Genomic DNA, 19,200 nt, shown 5'->3' on the forward strand with positions numbered 1-19,200 from the left:
CCAGTAGGGTGCTTACGAGGTCTGTTTTAGCCCAAGATCCTAGGGTGCAAAGACCATAGTTAGTAATTGACTCTACAACAGGTTTTTAAACTGAAGTTTCAAATGAGATGGTAATTGTATAATCATCAGTTCCAAAATGAAGGTGAGGCAAAGTCTCCATAGGGCCAGTTACAAAGAAACATACAGACTCCCTGGACCTAAGTGTCCAGGCTGAGGCTAAAAATAAGGAGTCAGAGAGTGGAGGAGAGGGAGGATGTATGAGAAAATTTCTTTGGAGTGTGGGGTTGCCAATTCCCTCTTCGCAAACTCAGCAAGAGGGGCTTCCCAGAGACTGCAGTTAGGTGGTCCTGGGAAAACTAAAGCTCCATCCTGGGATAGCATGGAGGGGACTGCATGGGCCTGTACTCTCAGAGTCTCAGAGGCAAGAGATGTGTGGGATTTCCCTGGGACAAGATGTGGAGCCATCTTGGGATCCATCTAAAGGGTCTGGAGTGAACCCTGGATTTCTAGGGGATGGGATGGAGCTACAAGCAACCAATAGAATAGCACTGCACCCACCCAGAGCCTCAGGGAGAGAGGTTCCCATTAACAGGAAACTCTGAAGGACTCAGGAAAGACCCATGTGGGTTGCTTTAATCATAGGCCAGGCACAGCAAGCTCAAAGCCATCAGCTCCAGGAACGAGTGCTCCAGCTCTTGACTTTCTCCTTTCCCTGCTTCCTGCCCACCTCCACCCAGCCTGGGTCTTAAGGAGCCTCTAGTCAATGGGGAAGTGGTGAGCCTAAGCCAACCGCATCCCCTCTGGGAACGCCAATTACAGACCTTAAGCCTGAGAAGGGAAGAGAGGGATGAGGCCTTACTTCCAAGTTAAGTTTGATGCATTTGTTTATATCTTGTACCCAACATTAGAATTTTGGAACGAAGCTGTGGTTGAGACTTAGTTACTAGAGGACTATCAGTTATCTATAAACGAGCAGAAAATACAACTCTACCCAGCTTTCCATCCAGGGGCAGGGGAAGATAACCAACACTGAATATATTTTTAAATGGCAGTGAGACACAAAACTAAAGTTGCATTTTGGTCATATCTCACAAGTTGTGAACGCAAAGTACTAGTTATGGTTTATGTTAAATGGGAAAAAAGTCCCTTTGCACAATAGAGTCCAATGGCCAGTAAAAGGGACTTGATATAATTCAGGTCGAGTCACTAGAAAAGATTTCAACCCTGAAGAACACAAATGCTTTGTTTCAGGCCCTAAAATTACCCAGTCAACTAATAAGTATTTATTGTTTGTTATATGTGAAATCCTGTTGGGTGCTTCGAAGAATAATTAGATTCCTTTAGTTCAGGTTTGTATCATTTCCCACCTAACACCATGCCTTACACATAGTATGTGCTCAAAAATATTTTCAATTTAATTATTCTTTACAAGATACTTAGCACCAAGGGATGTGGCATTTTCCCAATGTTGACAACAACACTTCAGCTGAAAAATCCCCATATTTATAAAATGTGGTGCAATCCTGAATGGAGAGTGATTATGGTCTCACTTGTATTTAACACCATAAAGTGATGCTGAATGGTCTAACAGGAGAGAACAGAATTTAAACCAGAAACATATAAATGGGGTTCTTCTGCCAGTCAACTGTGATGATGCAGTAGGAGCAAAAAATGACTGCTGATGGGAGGCCTAGACTTGAATCTACCTCTGTCACTCACTAGACCTCGGCCCCGATTTTGTTTTCTGTGAATGGGGATGCCAGGCTGGCTACCTCAGAGTGCCAGGGACGCTCAAAAAGATACTATACAGTGAAATACTGTTTGTAAACTCTAAAGTGCTTCACAAGTGCAAGGTCTTAATACTAGCAACAGTTTAACATTAGTTGACTGCCACATGCATAGCACTTTAAATCTGTTTTCTCATTCAATCTTCACAACCACCCCAAGACCTAGCTAGGTACTATTATTCCCTCCATTTTATAGATGAGGAGAGACTGAGAGGGTTAAACAACTAGTTCAAGATTATACTGAACCGCAACTTGAACCAGTAAATCCTGAATCTTACTCCTAAACACTAAGCTGCTGTCCTGCTTATTGCTATTTAATAGAGGCGCTGATATCTCATAGGGGCTCAACAAACGCGGTTCCGTAAACTGCTGATTTAAAACAGACGCCTTCCCACCCCCGCTCTTCCAAGCTTACCGGTCGCCCTTTCTCGCAGCACCTGATGCTCATACTCCCGGCCACGGGCCCTCGCCCACGCTCCTCCCACTCCCCGCCTGCTGGCGCCCACGCCTCAGTGTTTCTACGCATGCGTTGGGGAGACCTGCGCAAGTCCAGTGGCCCAGCGGCGGCTGAGGGACCTCTCAGTCACTCCTCGCCCGGCCCCAACCTGCTGGGCCCCGCCTGCTCTCGGTGGCTGCTGCTGCCGCCGTCGCCGCCTGGGGAAAGCTGGAGGATGAGCTGAATCTCCGCAGTTGTCACTGTCTCCACCGCTACCTACAGGTGCTTTGGGTCTGGCCGGAAGCCCTCTTCCCTGCGCCCACTCCCAACTCATTCCCTGGCCCACTCCGCCTGTCCAGCAGCTTCCTGGCTCTGCAGGGAGGCGGGCTGGGCGTCCCGGGTAAATAGTTTGTGTACGGTTACCATGGAGACACTGGCGGGCCCGGCCGAGCGGGCGAGCCAGCAGGCTGGCTAGATGGCTGGCGGGCAGAGTGAAGATGCTGTTGGGCTCTGCTCTGGCCTGGACCGGTGGAGGAGGGGGTATTGCCGGGAGTGGGGAAGCAGCTGTCTGCGTGGGAGGTGAGGCGTCCCCCTCCCGGTTCACCCGGCACCCCTCCTGCTGTCATCCGCCTTCTGTCCGTGTATGGCGGGAGAGGTGATGAGAGTGCCCTGTGCACGCCTGTCAGGGTCGGGCCGCGGCTGTCTTTATTTCTATACACTGAGCATTTAGCCAAGCGCGTGGTGCTTAGTAGAAACTCAGTAGTATTTGTTGAATGAGAGTCATAGACTAAGGGACTTTGTTTAGGCATACAGTGACCCAGCTAAGGTCACACAAATTGTACCTGGGCTCCTCTAGGCAATACATAGGGTCTTAATAAATAAGTGTATATGTAACAATATGCATTAAAATATATTGTACATACATATAATGCCTTTTATAATCCATTCCTATGAGTATCAGAGCACATCTTCCATCTCACCCTGATTTAGAATTATTTTACTTGGTAGAAAAGCAAGTACCACTCTTTATTTGTATCCTGTTTTGTGAATCTATACAATTCGGATCAATTGTTGTTTTGACATAGCTGATATTCAATAAGGTACTTAAGATTCTTTTTTCACAGAGCAAAACACCCTGGTTTAAATTTTAAAACTTATAAAATGTATGAAAACACTGAACAAATGTCATTTCTTTTGCAATTTCTTTTTTTTAAATGCAGCTTTTCATTCATGAGAAAATTTTTTGTTGTATCCTTTTATCACATAGTGCTTGGACAGTATTTAATGTTTTTTAAGGGCCAGGCACCATGCTAAAGCACTTTAAATTAATTTTGTCATTTAATTCTCAAAACAATTCTATGAAGCAATTACTATTACTACTCACTTTTTACAGCTGAAGAAACTGAGGCTTAGAGATGTTAGAAGCCTTGCCCAAGGTTACGTAGCTGCAAATTGTCAGATTATTTGAACCTTTACTCCAGCATCTAAGCATTTAACCACTGCTTCTTTGGATACTCATATTAACATGAAAGTCATTCAAAATCATGGTAAGGGTCTTGAGTGTTTGATTTTCAGGGAAAAGAGTATGGAGATGGCCAGTCTTTCCTCTGTTGCAAACATCCTGATAGTGCCGTGTTGCATTTAGCAAGAAGCCTGTTTCAGATGACTGTTAGCAGCAGAGGTAAAGACAGATCTTTATAATTAGGTATAAACTTACAGGTGACAACTCACAACTTTCCGCCTAACCAATAAGAAATATTTTGTTTGAAAAGGTTGCCAGTTTCAAATTTCCTACCGCTGGTGGTGGTCATCCTCTAGAGGTCCTGTGGACATCATAAACTCAAGACAGTGATGCAAGACAGAACTCAGCTGCTTCTTTCCCTTCAAAGTCCACATCCCCTCCTGTTTTCTTTTATTTTTTAAAAAAATATTTATTTATTTGGCTGTGCCGGGTCCTGCGGCATGCGGGATCTAGTTCCCGGACCAGGGATCGAACCCAGGCCACCTGCATTGGAAGCGCAGAGTCTTAACCACTGGACCACCAGGGAGGTCCCTCCTCCTGTTTTCTTTTAAAAGGCCACCTTGCCCTCCCAACCTCCCTAAGTTTGCATACCCAGTGTCACCTCTGCCCCCTTCCTGCCCTCTCAGATGCCAAATCCTGTTGGTGCTTGTGTTCTTGGTGCACCTTACTTGTTCTCATCTCTCTTCTTACTCTATTTCACCTTCACTCCTATACTTCAGGCTTTCAGTGCCCCATCCACTAATCACAACATTTATCAAGTCTTACTCCATGCTGGGCAACTTGAAGTGAAAGCAAGAAAGCAAAAAGGGGCTAAATTTGATCTCATATTATCCCATGGCATCAAGAATCAGATGCCATTTGAAATAAAGTTCCATGTGCTTTCTTAATCCACTGTTACAAATGCTTCCAATTCAGAAGCCATGCAGCCTTCATCTGGATATTTTCTAGCTTGGGTCTGTATTTGAAAATGGAGTCCAGCAATTATACAAATGCTGACTTTAAGCTGTGCTTCACGTGAAGAGCTAAGGCTTAGAGTCTGGTGGGGCAACACCAGGTGCACGAGCAATTCTAACCCAGTGAGGGGTGGGGTATGCTAACAGAGACCACAGGGGACCTTGCAGAGTATGGCGGAGGGACACCTAGTTGAGGCTGGGAGGGTGGGAGAGGCATGTCCAGGAAAGCTTTCTTGAGGACCTCTAAGAGTTAGCTGGGTGGTTGTATAAAAACTGCCTGATCTTGTCCCTTCTAGTTTTTTCCATCCTTTCCATCCTGCCCATTCCTGCCATCACATCATGCCTCAACATCTTTTAATTTGCTTATCAGCTTTTATTTACTTTCCTGACCTGCCATTCAGTTCTGTCTTTGCTACAACTCCAGTCTTCATTTCCAGAGCTCCTCCCTCTCCAGCGCACACCCCATATGTCCTTGATACTCTGCCTTGACTCACTCATTGACTTGGTTGGAAATTCCTCCTCTATTCCAGCCCCAATGTCAGCCATTGCCATTTGTTCAAATTCAGACCATTTTCCAGAACCTAGCTCAAGCATCACCTCCTCTAGGATGTCTGCCTGACACCTCCCAATCAGAAATCCCTTTCTCTTTCATAATCACATGGTAGTTTATCTCTATTTTTTGTATTGCCCCCATCAGTTTCTACCTTGTATTAAAAGCATGTGGGTACAAGCAGGAATGATACCCAGCTGGTTCACACCAAGAAAGCTGCTCTACTTGTGAAAACACCGGCATGTTTTTATATTGGTGTGTAAATAGCTGCAGCCCAGGGCCTCTGAGTCCCCACCTTCCACCACCTCATCCAGTGGGTAATAGTTTCAATGTCTTAGGGTGTGTGTGTGTGTGTGTGTGTGTGTGTGTGTGTGTGTGTGTGTGTGTGTGTGTGTGTGTGTGTGTGTGTGTGTGTGTGTGTGTGTGTGTGTGTGTGTGTGTGTGTGTGTGTGTGTGTGTGTGTGTTATTGCTTAAGACTTTAGCCGCCTCATAGAGTTAATTGAGATGATGTACTTGAGAGTACTTAGCACACTGCTTGGTATTAAAGTAAATGTTGAACTAGCATTAGTGGTTGGTCCTTGCCTGAGAGTGAAGACAGTGTTTATTCCTGTCTGTGTTCCCAGAGATCCAAGGGGGAGGAAACAGTTCATCTATACTAGCTGAATGGATTTGTTCCAGTTGTCAGGAGAATTTTTGTAAAGTTAAAATTCTCTGTGATACTATTGCGTTATGGTTCAGGCATACTTTACTATAAATAGACAAGCTTTCAAATTCTGATCGTTTTTTAAATTGGCAAAAACCATCTCTAATAAGAATTTGTAATTTAATAATTATAAAGAAAATACTCCCCCCCGAAAAAAACCCCACTCCTAACTCAGTTCACTTTGATTATTGAACATTTCCATGTTTGATTTAGTTACTAATATATTAATATTGATATGATAATAGATTAACTGAGCAGATACTACATTATTGAAACAGTTTCTCACAATATAGCTGCTAAAGTGGGATTTGCGGGGAAGAGAGGCAAAGGGAGAAAGTTGTGTTAGAATTTGTGGTAAAAATTTACAGACGAAAAGATTTTTAAACCCATTATGTACATCGTTTCCAGCAGTATTTGATCAATCTAAACTCCTGTATGCCCAAATAATTTACAGAGGTCTTAGAATTTGGCCTCCTTCATTACTCTATGAAAGGGTATAGTTTTCAATGTAAACTAAAATACAGCCAAGGACAACCTTAGTCAGGAATGATGGTCCATTATTACTCATCCAAAGCATGTTCTCTAATCTTAATTAGTTTTGCCAGATCACCTTTGGACATCCCTAAACTTATTAGTGCCATGTGGGGCTAAGGCGTCACAAACCTCATTTGGTCTCTGGAAGAAACTTGTTCATTGTACTGAAATGTCTTCTTTTCTTACTTCAGTGGGCCTTTTAAAAACAAACCAGGGCTTCCCTGGTGGCACAGTGGTTGAGAGTCCGCCTGCCGATGCAGGGGACACGGGTTCGTGCCCCAGTCTGGGAAGATCCCACGTGCCGCGGAGCGGCTGCGCCCGTGAGCCATGGCCGCTGAGCCTGCGCGCCCGTGAGCCATGGCCGCTGAGCCTGCGCGTCCGGAGCCTGTGCTCCGCAATGGGAGAGGCCACAACAGTGAGAGGCCCGCGTACCGCAAAATAACATAAAATAAAATGCTGTGTTGACACAATTTAAAAAAAAAAAAAAAAAAAAAAAACCAAACAAACTTGCCATGGACACTGAAGTTAGATGTTGTGGTTCTGAATTTGTATTATTATGCATCAAAAATTTATATATATATACATATATATAGTGTGTATGAAACACTTTATATGTATTTTTAATAATTAGCATTGAATATTTTTTAGTAAAGAGGCTATCATATCATATTAGAAGTAAATGTACCAGGCCTGCCACAGTTTTTGTTAATTGTTCTAATTACATAATTCCAGAGACCTTGCTTAAATTGGAACTCCTATATCAAAAATTCCTAGAATAGTGTTGCTTATCTAGTAATTTATTACTGTTTTACTTCAACACCTGGCCTTTCCAAATGAAAGGAACAGCATATTGTTTGCAGTTATCATATTCTTTTCCTCAAAAACTCTTATGGAGGGTAGAACTAAACAAATGTTCTTGTTGTCTGTTGTTAAGTAACACCTTAATGTATAGAATCATAATACAGTTAAGTCCTCTTTAATGGTCTAAGGAATCACCTGTAGATTCTATTTACAAAAATGGTGTCTTTTTAGTTTCCTTGGGCATATGTCACAAAACTTTTTTCTTTTCTGCAGAAGTTATTCTAAAATTGGGCAACTGAGATATATGAATAATTTACAGACCTCAGTCTCCCTGGAGGTACAACTTTTTTTTTTAATGAACACTATATGTACTGATTAGAATTAAGTTTTAAAAATCTCGACTATTTTGAAGTATAGAGCTGTCAGAGGTGTGTTGCCAAGTTAGCCAGGCCTCCATGGGCACACGAGCATAAAGAAGGATCTGCATTCTCATGTCCCTTGTGCGTGACTTTAACTTTTTAACCGAGGGCGGTGGCCTGGGAAAGGATCATTTGATATCGATATTCAGTATTTATTCATGTAGGACATTATCTCAAATTGAAGGTGATTTGAATCAACTCATTCAAATATATCATAGGCAAATGGAAGGCTGAACCTTTCTCTGAGTTTACAAGCTACATTTATAAAAGCTGATATAGTTTGGATAGAGGCCCCATCTAACTTTACTCTTATACTAGCATTTTATGTGGAGGGCAGTGGGAAAAAAAGGGAAACTTCAGTTAAACATTTTAGCAGAACCCCTCTGCCCCGCCACCCAGTGTGTTTTTTATAGATTGCAGACTATGAGATGGTTTTCCCTTCCTGGGGTGTCTTCTTTCACGATTTATCCTCTTCCTCTCCAGGTTTAGCTTTCACTCTAGGTCTCTTCCCTGCGCGTCATTTCCCTCAATCGCATGTATTCCCAAAGGCATCACTGTGCACGTCAACCTATTTTTTTGAAAGCTCTTTTCCCTTCCTGATCTTCTAAGTGTAACTGCATGGTAGATTTTTAATTAAAAGTTGTGATTTTTTTTCAAGTTTAATATACAGGAATGGTTTAAGTATGTATGATTGGGTTTGAGCACTCCTTTCTAAATGACTGGATGAAAATAGTTGATATTTTGTACCCTATATTTGCAGGGTGTGGTGTCTACCTGAAGAACACTGCACTTTAAAAGGAAAGATGCTGTCTCCAAATGGTAAAAAGTTAGAAAAGCTAGATCCGTTCTACCGACCTTCAGTGTCCGAGCGGAAGACTAGTGCAGAAATCATAAGTGAAGCACGAAATGCCTTAAGAACTGTTAGGACCCAAAGACCATTTACACCACGGGAAGACCAAAGAAAACTATTTGGACGTGCATGTTCAAGAACACCAGAAAATAGACCCCCGTCTTCCTTCAGGTATTTAAAATTTCACTTGCCTATACACTCAAGTATATATATGTATGAAGATGACATTTTCCCTTAATTCTAGTTATGGATAGTTGCTTTTCTAAGTGTGACTTCTGCTAATTATACCTCTTATATCTGTTCAAGATTTCTAAAGATATTTCCAGACCTTGGGTCCAAGAAGTTGCTTTGGTTTGAAATGGTTAATAATGATTGTCATACCAACTTTATAAAGTGATCTGAACAAAGCTTTAAAAAAATCACAGTATACAGTCCTCCTTTTCATTATTCAATATTTACAATCCTCCTAAAAGCAAGAAAAGAGTTGTTAATAAAATGTTTAAAGTACTATGATTTTTAAAAATTGCTTCTTCCTCAAGGCTTATGCATTGAATGCTTTTACTTGTTTTGGGGCTAGAGTTAACTAACATATACTAGAAATTTTAAAAAATGATTCTTTACAAACTAACACTTCTATTCTGTCTCCTATGCTAGCGTCCATGCATCCAGTTTTGAGTCCTCTGATTCCAGGCCCATCTTTGGCACACGTCTCAGTCCACTAGAGCTTGTGAGTACTTTATATTACCACAGGTGCTATGAAATGGAATTGGCCTCAACACTTATATATGCTAAGAAAATGATCACATAGACCTAATTGTATTAATAATTTAATATGAAAGCAAATTCTTTTATACTTTTTCAAATATAATGGTTTGTATATAATGAAACACGTTTATTATTCACCTATAGTTTCACAATAAAGAGGAATTTTAGAGATATATAGTAACTTGGCAAACAGAATGTTTCACAGTGTCTTTTAAATTATGCATATGTATTTTATTTTCAGTAGTTACATATACAAATAAATTATAGATGCATGTACATAATCAAAGATTTGTTACCAAAAAAACCCTCCAGCAGTCTTCCATCCCCTTATTTTTCATTCTCCACTCCCCAGTGGCTCTCACTTTAAACTCTTTTGGCACATTCTTTTGGTATTTACATCCAAATTTTTAAATAACACAGTGGCTTGCTGCTCTCTGACTTAGGAGCTTGAGGAACTATCTAATGACTTCCTGCGAGGGAAGATGAAGATTTAACCCTTGTCTGTCTTCCCACACACCTCCTCACAACACATTCACCCTTTCTGTCCCCACTGCTACTCCCAGTATAGATATATCATAATTTTGGTTAGATCCCTTTTCTCTGACTGTGATTATATAAATCCTGTTTATAGCTGAGCCTTGAACTAATGATGATTAATGATGATTGCTTCTTCCCTGCACCACTCTTTGTTTTCCCTGGTGTTAATAATTGCCTTGCTTTTTTAGTTTTGTATTATTATTGTTTCAACTCCAGACTCTTCTCCAGTGGCCTAAATTTCCTTCATATATTCAGACACATGAGGTATTGATTCATCTCCTTGGAGAACTTTTCACACTCCCTCCTGGACCACTTGCCCTGGGCATCTGCACACAGCTTGCTACTCCTTCCTGTGCTGGCTTTTGTATTTCCTGTATCCCAAGTCCTCCTTTTTCTTGATTTACTCTTGTTTTAGCAGAGTACTCCCTCCAATAGCTTCTTGAGAAAGGATGTATGGGAAATGAATTATTTGAGACCTCGACTGCTGTTTTTTCCCTCTGGAAGTTTGTAGGATTTTTTCTTCTTGTTCCCAGTGTTCTGAAATGTGCTGATGCTGAGCACTTTCAATGTGAAATCTTGTACCCTTCAGCTCTGGGAAATGTCCTTGAATCATTTTGATGTGTCTTCCCCTCTTTTCTGTTCTTTTTGACCTTTCTGCAATTTATTATTCGGATGTAGGATCCCCTGGACTGGCCCTTCAATTTTCTTTTCTCTTTTCTGGTTCTCATCATTTTTTGGATGAGGCTTTATCTTCTAATCCTTTTACTGAGTCCTTTTCATTTCTGCTATGATATTTTTAATTTCCTAAAGCTTTTCCCCCTCTAAATTATCTTTTTTTAAATATATGGTATTCTGTTCTTATTTCATGGTTGCAGCATCTTAGTATATTAATGGTAGTTTTGATTTTTTAATTGTTTTCTTCTTTTAAAATCTCTGTTGCTTTTGTGTATGTTGGGGGGAGGGCTTAAAAAAGAGAAATTTATTTTCTCACAGTTCTGAAGATTAGAAGTTCAAGATCAAGCTGGCAACAGGGTTGATTTCTCCTCAGATCTTTCTTCTTGGATTATAGATGGCCATTGTCTTCCTGTGTCTTCACACGGTCTGTCCTCTGTGTCTCTGTTGCAGTTTTATATTTGCCTTGGTCTCTCTTTTTTCTCAAGAGACTCTCCTCTGATCGCTCATGCTGCTTGTTTGGCTGTTCTTATTTGAGAGTGGAAGCATGTGGAATGGATTGGTCAACCCACAGGTGATACCTACCCAAACCTACATTTAGGGGGATTTGGCTGGGCTGTGTTGTTTGTGAGACCCTCAATAGCAATATCTTCAGGGCTTTCCTTGTGGGCTGCTCAGTTCTCTGTAGAATATTTCTTGGAGGATAAAGGCTGGTTGCTAACTGTTAGGCTGCACCCTGCAGGCCTGCAACGCCTGCACTTGCCCAGCTTTAAGACTGAAGAAAGAGCCCAGAGTCGGCAATAGAGACATCAGTTATAGGGGGCAATTTCTCTGGCTCATTAGTTACCAGGGGAACCAGCAGAGGTGCATGCCTTTCACTTCCCCTTTGATAAGCTATCAGGTGGAGATGTTCTGATCTAAAGACTAGAACAGTCACCAGCTGGGTCAGGGGCAAATATGTAGGAAGGTCAGTCATGTGAGTAGGGTTTAGGTGAAGCAGATGCTGCTCATGCAGGGGATGTACAGGGAGCAAGAGATCAGTCATTTTGAGTGGCCTGACCATACATACACTAACTTCTAGGAGCCAGGAGGAAGAAGGTAGGAATGCCTATAGCATTCAGTATGTAAATATTCAGTTAATGTCTATGTTTACATTAAGTACCCTGACTCTCGGCTGTGCCTGGTTAGCCTGATTCAGAGACCCTCTGTTTCATCCTCTCCGAAGAACACACTCCCCATCTAATCCTGGGTCCAGTAGCCTGACTGCGTAGAGCTGGGAGGGAAGGAGTTACACAGACTTTCAACCAGTTTTCCTTCGGCGCCCCTGCCTTTATGGCCCTGCTACCGCAAGTACCTGGTGATACCCGTTCCTTAGACTTTCATGGAACGGGGGCGTCAGTCACGCTGCTTCTCAATTTTTATTACTGTTTATGTGTGTGTATGTTGGTTTTTGATGAACTATTTTAAAGTAAGTTGTAGCCCTTATAAGACTTTTTCCACAAAAAGTTAAGCATGCATCTCATATTAACAGGGACAGTCTCCTACACCTCAATGCTATCATCCCAGCTCAGAAAATTAACATTACTCAGTAGTATCATTTAATGTATAGTCCATGCCCAAATGACCCCGATTGTTTCAAAATGCATCATATATTCCCAAAGTACTCATCAAAATGCCTCTGTGAGGAAGATTGTACTTGTTCTTATATTGCAGATGACAAAAATAAGATTCCAAAATAGGAAGCATGAACCAGTGTGCAGTAAGTATTGTACTTTGTCAGCCATCGTTGACGTATGGCTTCTTGCACCTACAGCCTTGGAAACCACTTGGGTTTTGAGCCAGCAACAGCAAGAGGGCCCCCGGTTTAGCAGCCCAGTAGGCCTGCCTTGTTGAAGAGTGGCTCTCCATTCTACAGTTCTCTCATTTGACTCCTATGCTTTGTTTTTAATATTGCTGTAATTTTGGGGGACTCACTCTTTCCTGAAAATCTAAATTTCTAGCGTTCACGTGGTCCCTGTCAAAGTATAGTTCTTGGACTGCAGGATTAGGTGTTAGGCAAAGATAATGTTGGCATTTGCCTCTGTTTAGGATCACTGCAGTTAAATTTCTTTACTGCAGAATGGTTGGGTGCTATGTGCAAATCAGGCTAAGAATAACTCCGTTAGTTTGAGTTTTTTTGTTAGAGTGGATTATTTAAGGGTCTCAGGTGTATTTCGTTTTAAACCATAATTAAAGTTTGGAGCTCCCAGTCAAAAAAACCTGAAAGTGGCCTCATAACTACCTCCCCTTCCAGCTTTTCTCCTCCTTTCCGCTAGACCTTTTAAAGAACCCTTTGACTCTGGTGACCACTAAATTGACAAAGAGGGGAGATCAGGGGCAGTGGGAGCCCAGGGAGAGGGAGGGAGGTAACGACCCCTAGAGGGTGGGGGAGGAGTGGTGCATACTTAAGTCCCCTAAGGATGCAGTTGCTGAAAGAATTTGTGAAGACCTAAACAATTGAATTTCAGCACTTTTTTGGATCTGGGACACTTTCTCAGGCTGGTTTGCCTTTTAATAGTTCCTCACCCAGCAGTCAGGCAGGGAAGAGGGACCCATTCCAGCTCCTACATTTAACAAATCCTCTCAACCCTTTGCACCTGTAGACTAACAGCTCTCTCTGGCCCCTCCCCGCCCACCCCCTCCCCGTATCGGCCTGTGCTCCTCCCACAGCCTCCAGCAGGCGTGGGCTGCCTACACTTAGAAGCGCCCTGGGCTTCTGAGAATGACAGGAGAACTGACACTCCTGGTCCCGGCTCACCAGGGTTCCCGTTAGCACCTCTAATCTTATAAGTCAGGGGAAAGCACTGCAGTTTGCAGTCTGCCATGAGCATTTATATCCACCTTCTATGTAGGTGGGCCGTGCACAGCTTTCTCTTTCTCAGCAGCTCTCCCCCTTCCCATGACAGCTCTGAGATGTGGGGCTGTTGTGTAGTGATGGTTATTTCTATTTCCATTCTGCCACTCGGGTTAGTTAGCTGATGTTCTGATTTATAGGGTTGTATAAAGTAGGAAAAGAGATTGAGGAAATAGGAAGTTTTGTCTTTCATCATTATCATTGTCAAAACAGAGTTCTCCTTATGTTTCTGAAACTTACAAAGCCTAGTTATTTAAGCTCCAAGTATTTTTTTTTTTTTTGGCTGCACCATGCGGCATCTTAGTTCCCCGACCAGGGATGGAACCCGTGCCCCCTGCAGTGGAAGCATGGAGTCTTAACCACTGGACCGCCAGGGAAGTCCCCAGGTATTTTTATTAATTAAACTTTTTATTGACATACTGAAAAGACACAGATCATAAGAGTACAGCTTGATAAATTTATGCAGACTCCACAGACTCGGTAACCAGCATTGAAGAAGAAACAGGTCATTACCAGCGCCCCAGAAACCACCTTCCCAGGGTGACCACCATCCCGACTTCTCACAGCATAGATTAGTTTCAGCCCGTTTTTGTATTTTATAGGAACCAAGTTCCAAGTATTTGACAAGTAAAACAAAACTGAATATATTTTAAAAAGAAAGGGACTTAGAAGCCCATATATACCTTTGGACTAGGGGAAGTCCAGGGTAAGAAAGAGCAGAATGCGAATGTCAAAGCAGTGTTTTTTCTTTCACTGTTTCTGAAGCGGAAGGGTGACATTACAGCAGTGAATCACATGCTGGGAGTGACAGAGGAGCCCAGAGGACCTGTGGAGAAAATCATAGTAATAGAAATGCACCTACAATTGCCACATCCAAAGGTTATGTGCTTGGGGGAATTTTTACTACATATTTGCTTTGTAACTTGCAAGAGGGTGGGGTGTGTGTGTGTGTGTGTGTGTGTGTGTGTGTGTGTGTTCTGTTGCCTTACAGATTAAATCACAGCAACTTTCTGAGATGGGAGGTCTTGGACCCCCTTTTCCAGTCTTCATGTAGAGTGGGACCCCACCTTCCCAGCTGGTGATCCAGAGGAGCCAGGTCAGAAGCTGGTCAGGGCCCATTGTGCTGGGATGAGAGTCAAGGCCAGCCAGACCCCTTAAATATTCTAGGGGGTTTGTCTTTGTTGATTGGGTTGTTCTATGAAAATAGTCTTTCAGTCTTCAAGGGACTCTAGCAGTTTTCTCAAACAGGACAGATCTTGAAATCTGACTTTTCCAGTACCTTGGTTATACGCCAGTCACTGGCTAGTATTATGACACAAAACTTGAGGGAGGTAAGGTTCTCAAGTGAAGATTTAAACCCACTTGCAACATTCTCTGAATTATAAAATGAAGTGAATTTTATAGGAAAAAATTTTTACTCTTGTGCTTCAAAAAAGCCATTTTGTTCCACAGAGTGAAAGAACATTTTGTAGAACCTGGCATGATAGAAATTGATGGCTTGTTTCATTTTCCCTTGGAGAATTAAGAATGCTTCACATGTATCACTTTATATTTTAAGTAGTCCAATGAGGTATATGTTTAAATGGGATACATAATTTAGTAAAGGTCAGTAGTAAAATGGAACTAATTTTTTATTATGCAAGCAATGACTAATTTTGCACTAGGAAAATAATGCCTTTTATCAAGGAGCAGTTAAGGGGATTTATCTTGCCATCCAGAGATAATTCAGTTATTCCCTTCTGGGTAAAAATTAGCATTGCAAAACCACATTTTCTATTTTATAAGATCGTTTATTTAGTACCCAAAACATTTCTAGTAGTTAAGGCATCTGTAAAAGCAGCCAGTTACTTTGTCTGCATTATTATTATTTGGCAGACTTCTCAATCTTTTGTTTCAGATGCAAGGTACCTGCAGAGTACAGACATTCTGAGATAAGAAAACCTTGAATCCACATTCAGTATTGAGAAGGTTATACTTATGTATTTCATCTTTCATAATTAAATGTAAAGCACTTATTTGCCTATATCATACTCTTAGATTTTTTTGTTGCTATTAATTTCATGGCCTAAGTCACATTCTTATGAATATTTTGCAACAAATTAAGGAGGCTGAAAAGTAAAGCGACTCTTTATTAAACAAATATAACATAATTTATACAGATAGATGAGTGTTGTCTCCTTCAGAATAAACCCCTCTGAATTCGGGTTCTTTTTTCCAGCAAGGTTGCCTCAGGATCTAGGGCCTTAGCTTTTGAGACTTAAAAGTAACTTGGAACCAAATCTGGTAAATACGTAAAGGGTGAGCAGCTTACCGAGATATGCTAGTGAGGGAGCTGGCATACCTTGAGTCTCCATAAGAAGACCTGTATGTACATCAGTGTCCCTGCAAGAAGGGAACGGCTGTCTCCATTTGATAGCTGGGCAAGTTCAAAGAAGTAAATGGCCCACCCAAGTTCACATAACTAGTAAGTGGGTTTGATCTCAGAGTCACTTACTCTTCCTGTCTATTATGCTGATTATTTTATTTATGCTTTTTTAACTGCGTTTAGAAGAATGTATCTCTATAGTCATAAAACCGATTTTTTTGGGTCTGGTTTATGAACCGTTTACAGATGAAAATGAACAAGAGGATATAAAAAATATTTTGAAAAATGTTACCATCATTGAAATAAGCAGCTTCTTGAGAGGAGAACACTAATATAGATGTCTATGTTCTACTAATGTATATGAGAAAATGAGTGAAATTCTGTGTCATATATGATAGATGACCTCACCCATTTTTCTAAATTATCTGACTTAAATATCACACTGGATTTTTTAAAAATTTGTTAATTAACCTATTGGATTGAGAGTCACTCATTTCACACAGTATGTAAGTGACTTGAGTGACTTCAGTGACTTGATTACTTTTGGCTAGAGAGCTAGAAGCACTTGCTGCATAAGATTGTGCTTCCATAGACAGATAATCTTGTTGCCTTGGACCATCAGGCAACACTAAAAGTGGGAGTTTAGGCCCCTGTGAGGCTGCCGCCCCAGGTTGGGTTGGAGGCCACTGCCATCTGGAGGTTAGGCCAGAGGGTGCTCTGGGGGGCACACTGCTTGGTGCAGGTGGTTTTAAGTCTTTAAGGAATTGGAATTTTGCTAGTAATGTCCCTTTTCTAAGGGTATCAGCATAGAATTTTTGAGATGTAGCAAATAAAACATTTTCATGTCATAAGTCCAAGACTACTTATTGCTCTTCTGTTTTGTGACTTTTTAATCTACATTATTAAAAATTTTTTATATCATTAAAAAGATACTTCTGTCGAGTCCAAAATATATAAAGGTAGTATTTAAATTCTACACAGTTCTTGGCACATATGGGTGCCCAATAAATGTTTTCTGAGCTGAATCGAACACAAACATTTACAAAGTATGTTGAATGTACTATACCGTATTTTATAGTCTCTTGTAGAGATCTGTTTGCTGGCATGGGTAAACCTTTCTTTTCAAATACACTAAGCAGGACAGTAGAGTATTTCATACAATATAATTGACAAAACAATGAAAAAGTGTTATATACCTAACACATTAAGTAAGGTGGGCCAATGAGACGGAGAACCAGGGGCCTGAGGAGAAGCCAGGCAGGAAGCCCTGTGCTCCTCTGGAAGTGTCAGGGCCAGCTCCGGGTGGTGAGTCTTATTCAAGACAAACTCATGTCAATCATTAAAAAAAAAATCTCTTTCCAGAGACCAAAAGCTCCAGCACCTCCTGCCACAGAAGAGGATCCCTACGCTTCCTTTCCAAAACTCCCAATGGACCCTGCGAAGATTAGAAGGATAAGCAGTGCCCGGGCGCGCTTATTCAGGGCGGCCTCGCAGGGGGCTCTTCTGCCAGACATGACCCTTCCTCCTGCTCAGCGTAAGGCCACATAACATCCTTTAAAACCTGGGAGCAAGCATGTTTCTTGAGTTTGCACACAAACGTTATTGTTATATGATGTTTTTCAAACTGCACATGATTTTTTATGTTAACTTAGTTAATATTGTGCAAAAGCTGGTTAAGAAACACTTTATGGGTGTTTATTAAGGTTTTTTTAAAAAAAGTTACTTGGGGGCTTCCCTGGTGGCGCAGTGGTTGGGAGTCCGCCTGCCGATGCAGGGGACGCGGGTTCGTGCCCCGGTCTGGGAAGATCCCACATACCGTGGAGTGGCTGGGCCCGTGAGCCATGGCCGCTGAGCCTGCGCGTCCAGAGCCTGTGCTCCGCAACGGGAGAGGCCACAACAGTGAGAGGCCAGTGTGCCGCAAAAAAAAAAAGAAAAAAAAAAAAAAAAGTTACTTGGTAGAAAAAGAATATTGGGATAAGTGTTCTTTAATGAATGCGTTCACCTATTGGTATATTGGAAATCATTTCTAAATTAGAGTTCAAAAAGTTGTTAATTTCATTAGGCATATTTAAGATTCATATAATGTACACTAAGCTTAGGTCTTTGAAAATACCTTTCTGATCCCATGTGAAAATGTAATCACAAATTGAATGGGGCTTATCCTGTGGCCACAGAAGTGCTGGCATGAATCTAAACCTGGAAACAGAGAAGCTAAAAACCTCAAATCCTAAGGAATGCCCCCAATAATTGGAATCACGCCCTGTCCAAGGCACACTAAGAGTTTTTTCAAACTGTAGGAAATGTCCATTAGTTGGATGACAATCGATTCAGTGGATCACACCAACATTTAAAACAACGAAGTAGAATAAAATAGAATGGAAAATGTCAGAGCACATTGCAGACAATAAATGTTAGTGTGGCTTCAAGGACTTTACTTCAGTCACGTACATGTGTGTTCAGGATCATATTACAAGTTTACTATACATTATATTTATATTAAAATTTATCATAACTATATGTAGCCCCAAAAGTTAGAAATCCATTTTAACAGGGGCTGTTAGAATTGACCCTCCTTCAGTCAACAGGATTGATGAAGAGGAGGGATAGGTTTTCATTCACAGAGAGGAGATAATCTGAAGATGATCCCAAAAGTTACAAGCCACCACTTTAGGATCCTACTTGTTTGGCATACAAGCCTTTTCTTTTAATTAGTCACCAACATTTAAATGTAGAAGGTCTCATGGAAGAATCTAGATGTATGACTTTTTGTGAAAAATTGGAAGATCTGGCGGCGCTGGGCCCGCTTTCTGTGCAGCCCCAATGGGGAGTGATTGAGCTGAGTAGTCCCCAGCCCCATTAGCCCGGGATATGATCTGCAGTCCCCATGTCTCCCCGGCCCACTGCACTCTTTTTCCTGGCTGGTCCCTAATGATCCCTGATGCAGCTGAAGAGGTAGAATCAAGGAGAAAGGAAACGACAGAGGCAGCGCGGGGTGTGCGGGCCACACCTCGATGGCGGACGGAGTGTGTAAGTAGGCAATCTGCTTTACCTTGATGTCCCAGTTTGTTTCTTTTCTAACAGTCAATCAGATATTTATTGAGTCCTTACTAACTGCCAGGTACCAGTCTAGGCCAACAGAGTCCTGCCCTCAAAGAGCTTGTGAGGGGAGACAGGCAATCAACTGGAAAGACAAGAAGTAAGATGGCAGTTGGGTTCTGAGTGCTAAGAAGAAGGTGAGCTAGATGCTGGGCTGGGGAGTGACTGTGGCAGGAGGAATCAGGTCACCTCTGGAAGGTGTCCTTGAGGAGGTGGCCTCTGAGTTGAAATGTGAATAATGAGAAGACAGCCGGGTGGAAATCTGTAAACACAGTGCCCAGGCTGAAGCTGAGGCCGGAGATGGGCGCAGACTCGG

General features: G+C 41.8%; 1 protein-coding gene across 1 annotated transcript in view; it reads left to right on the top strand.

Moving 5' to 3' along the window:
• The first annotated feature begins 2,152 nt into the window (after nucleotides 1–2,152).
• The window catches only part of ARMC2 (armadillo repeat containing 2), a 104,336-nt gene continuing 87,288 nt past the window's right edge, over nucleotides 2,153–19,200 (top strand). The window contains exons 1-4 of the mRNA XM_081250532.1: nucleotides 2,153–2,505; nucleotides 8,467–8,727; nucleotides 9,211–9,283; nucleotides 17,151–17,322. Of these exons, the coding sequence (XP_081106658.1) occupies nucleotides 8,510–8,727; nucleotides 9,211–9,283; nucleotides 17,151–17,322 (463 nt within the window). The 5' untranslated portion in view covers nucleotides 2,153–2,505; nucleotides 8,467–8,509. The remainder of the gene's footprint in view (nucleotides 2,506–8,466; nucleotides 8,728–9,210; nucleotides 9,284–17,150; nucleotides 17,323–19,200) is intronic.

This window comes from Mesoplodon bidens (assembly GCF_964165515.1).
Source record: "Mesoplodon bidens genome assembly, chromosome: 12".
NCBI classification, from domain to species: Eukaryota; Metazoa; Chordata; class Mammalia; order Artiodactyla; family Ziphiidae; genus Mesoplodon; species Mesoplodon bidens.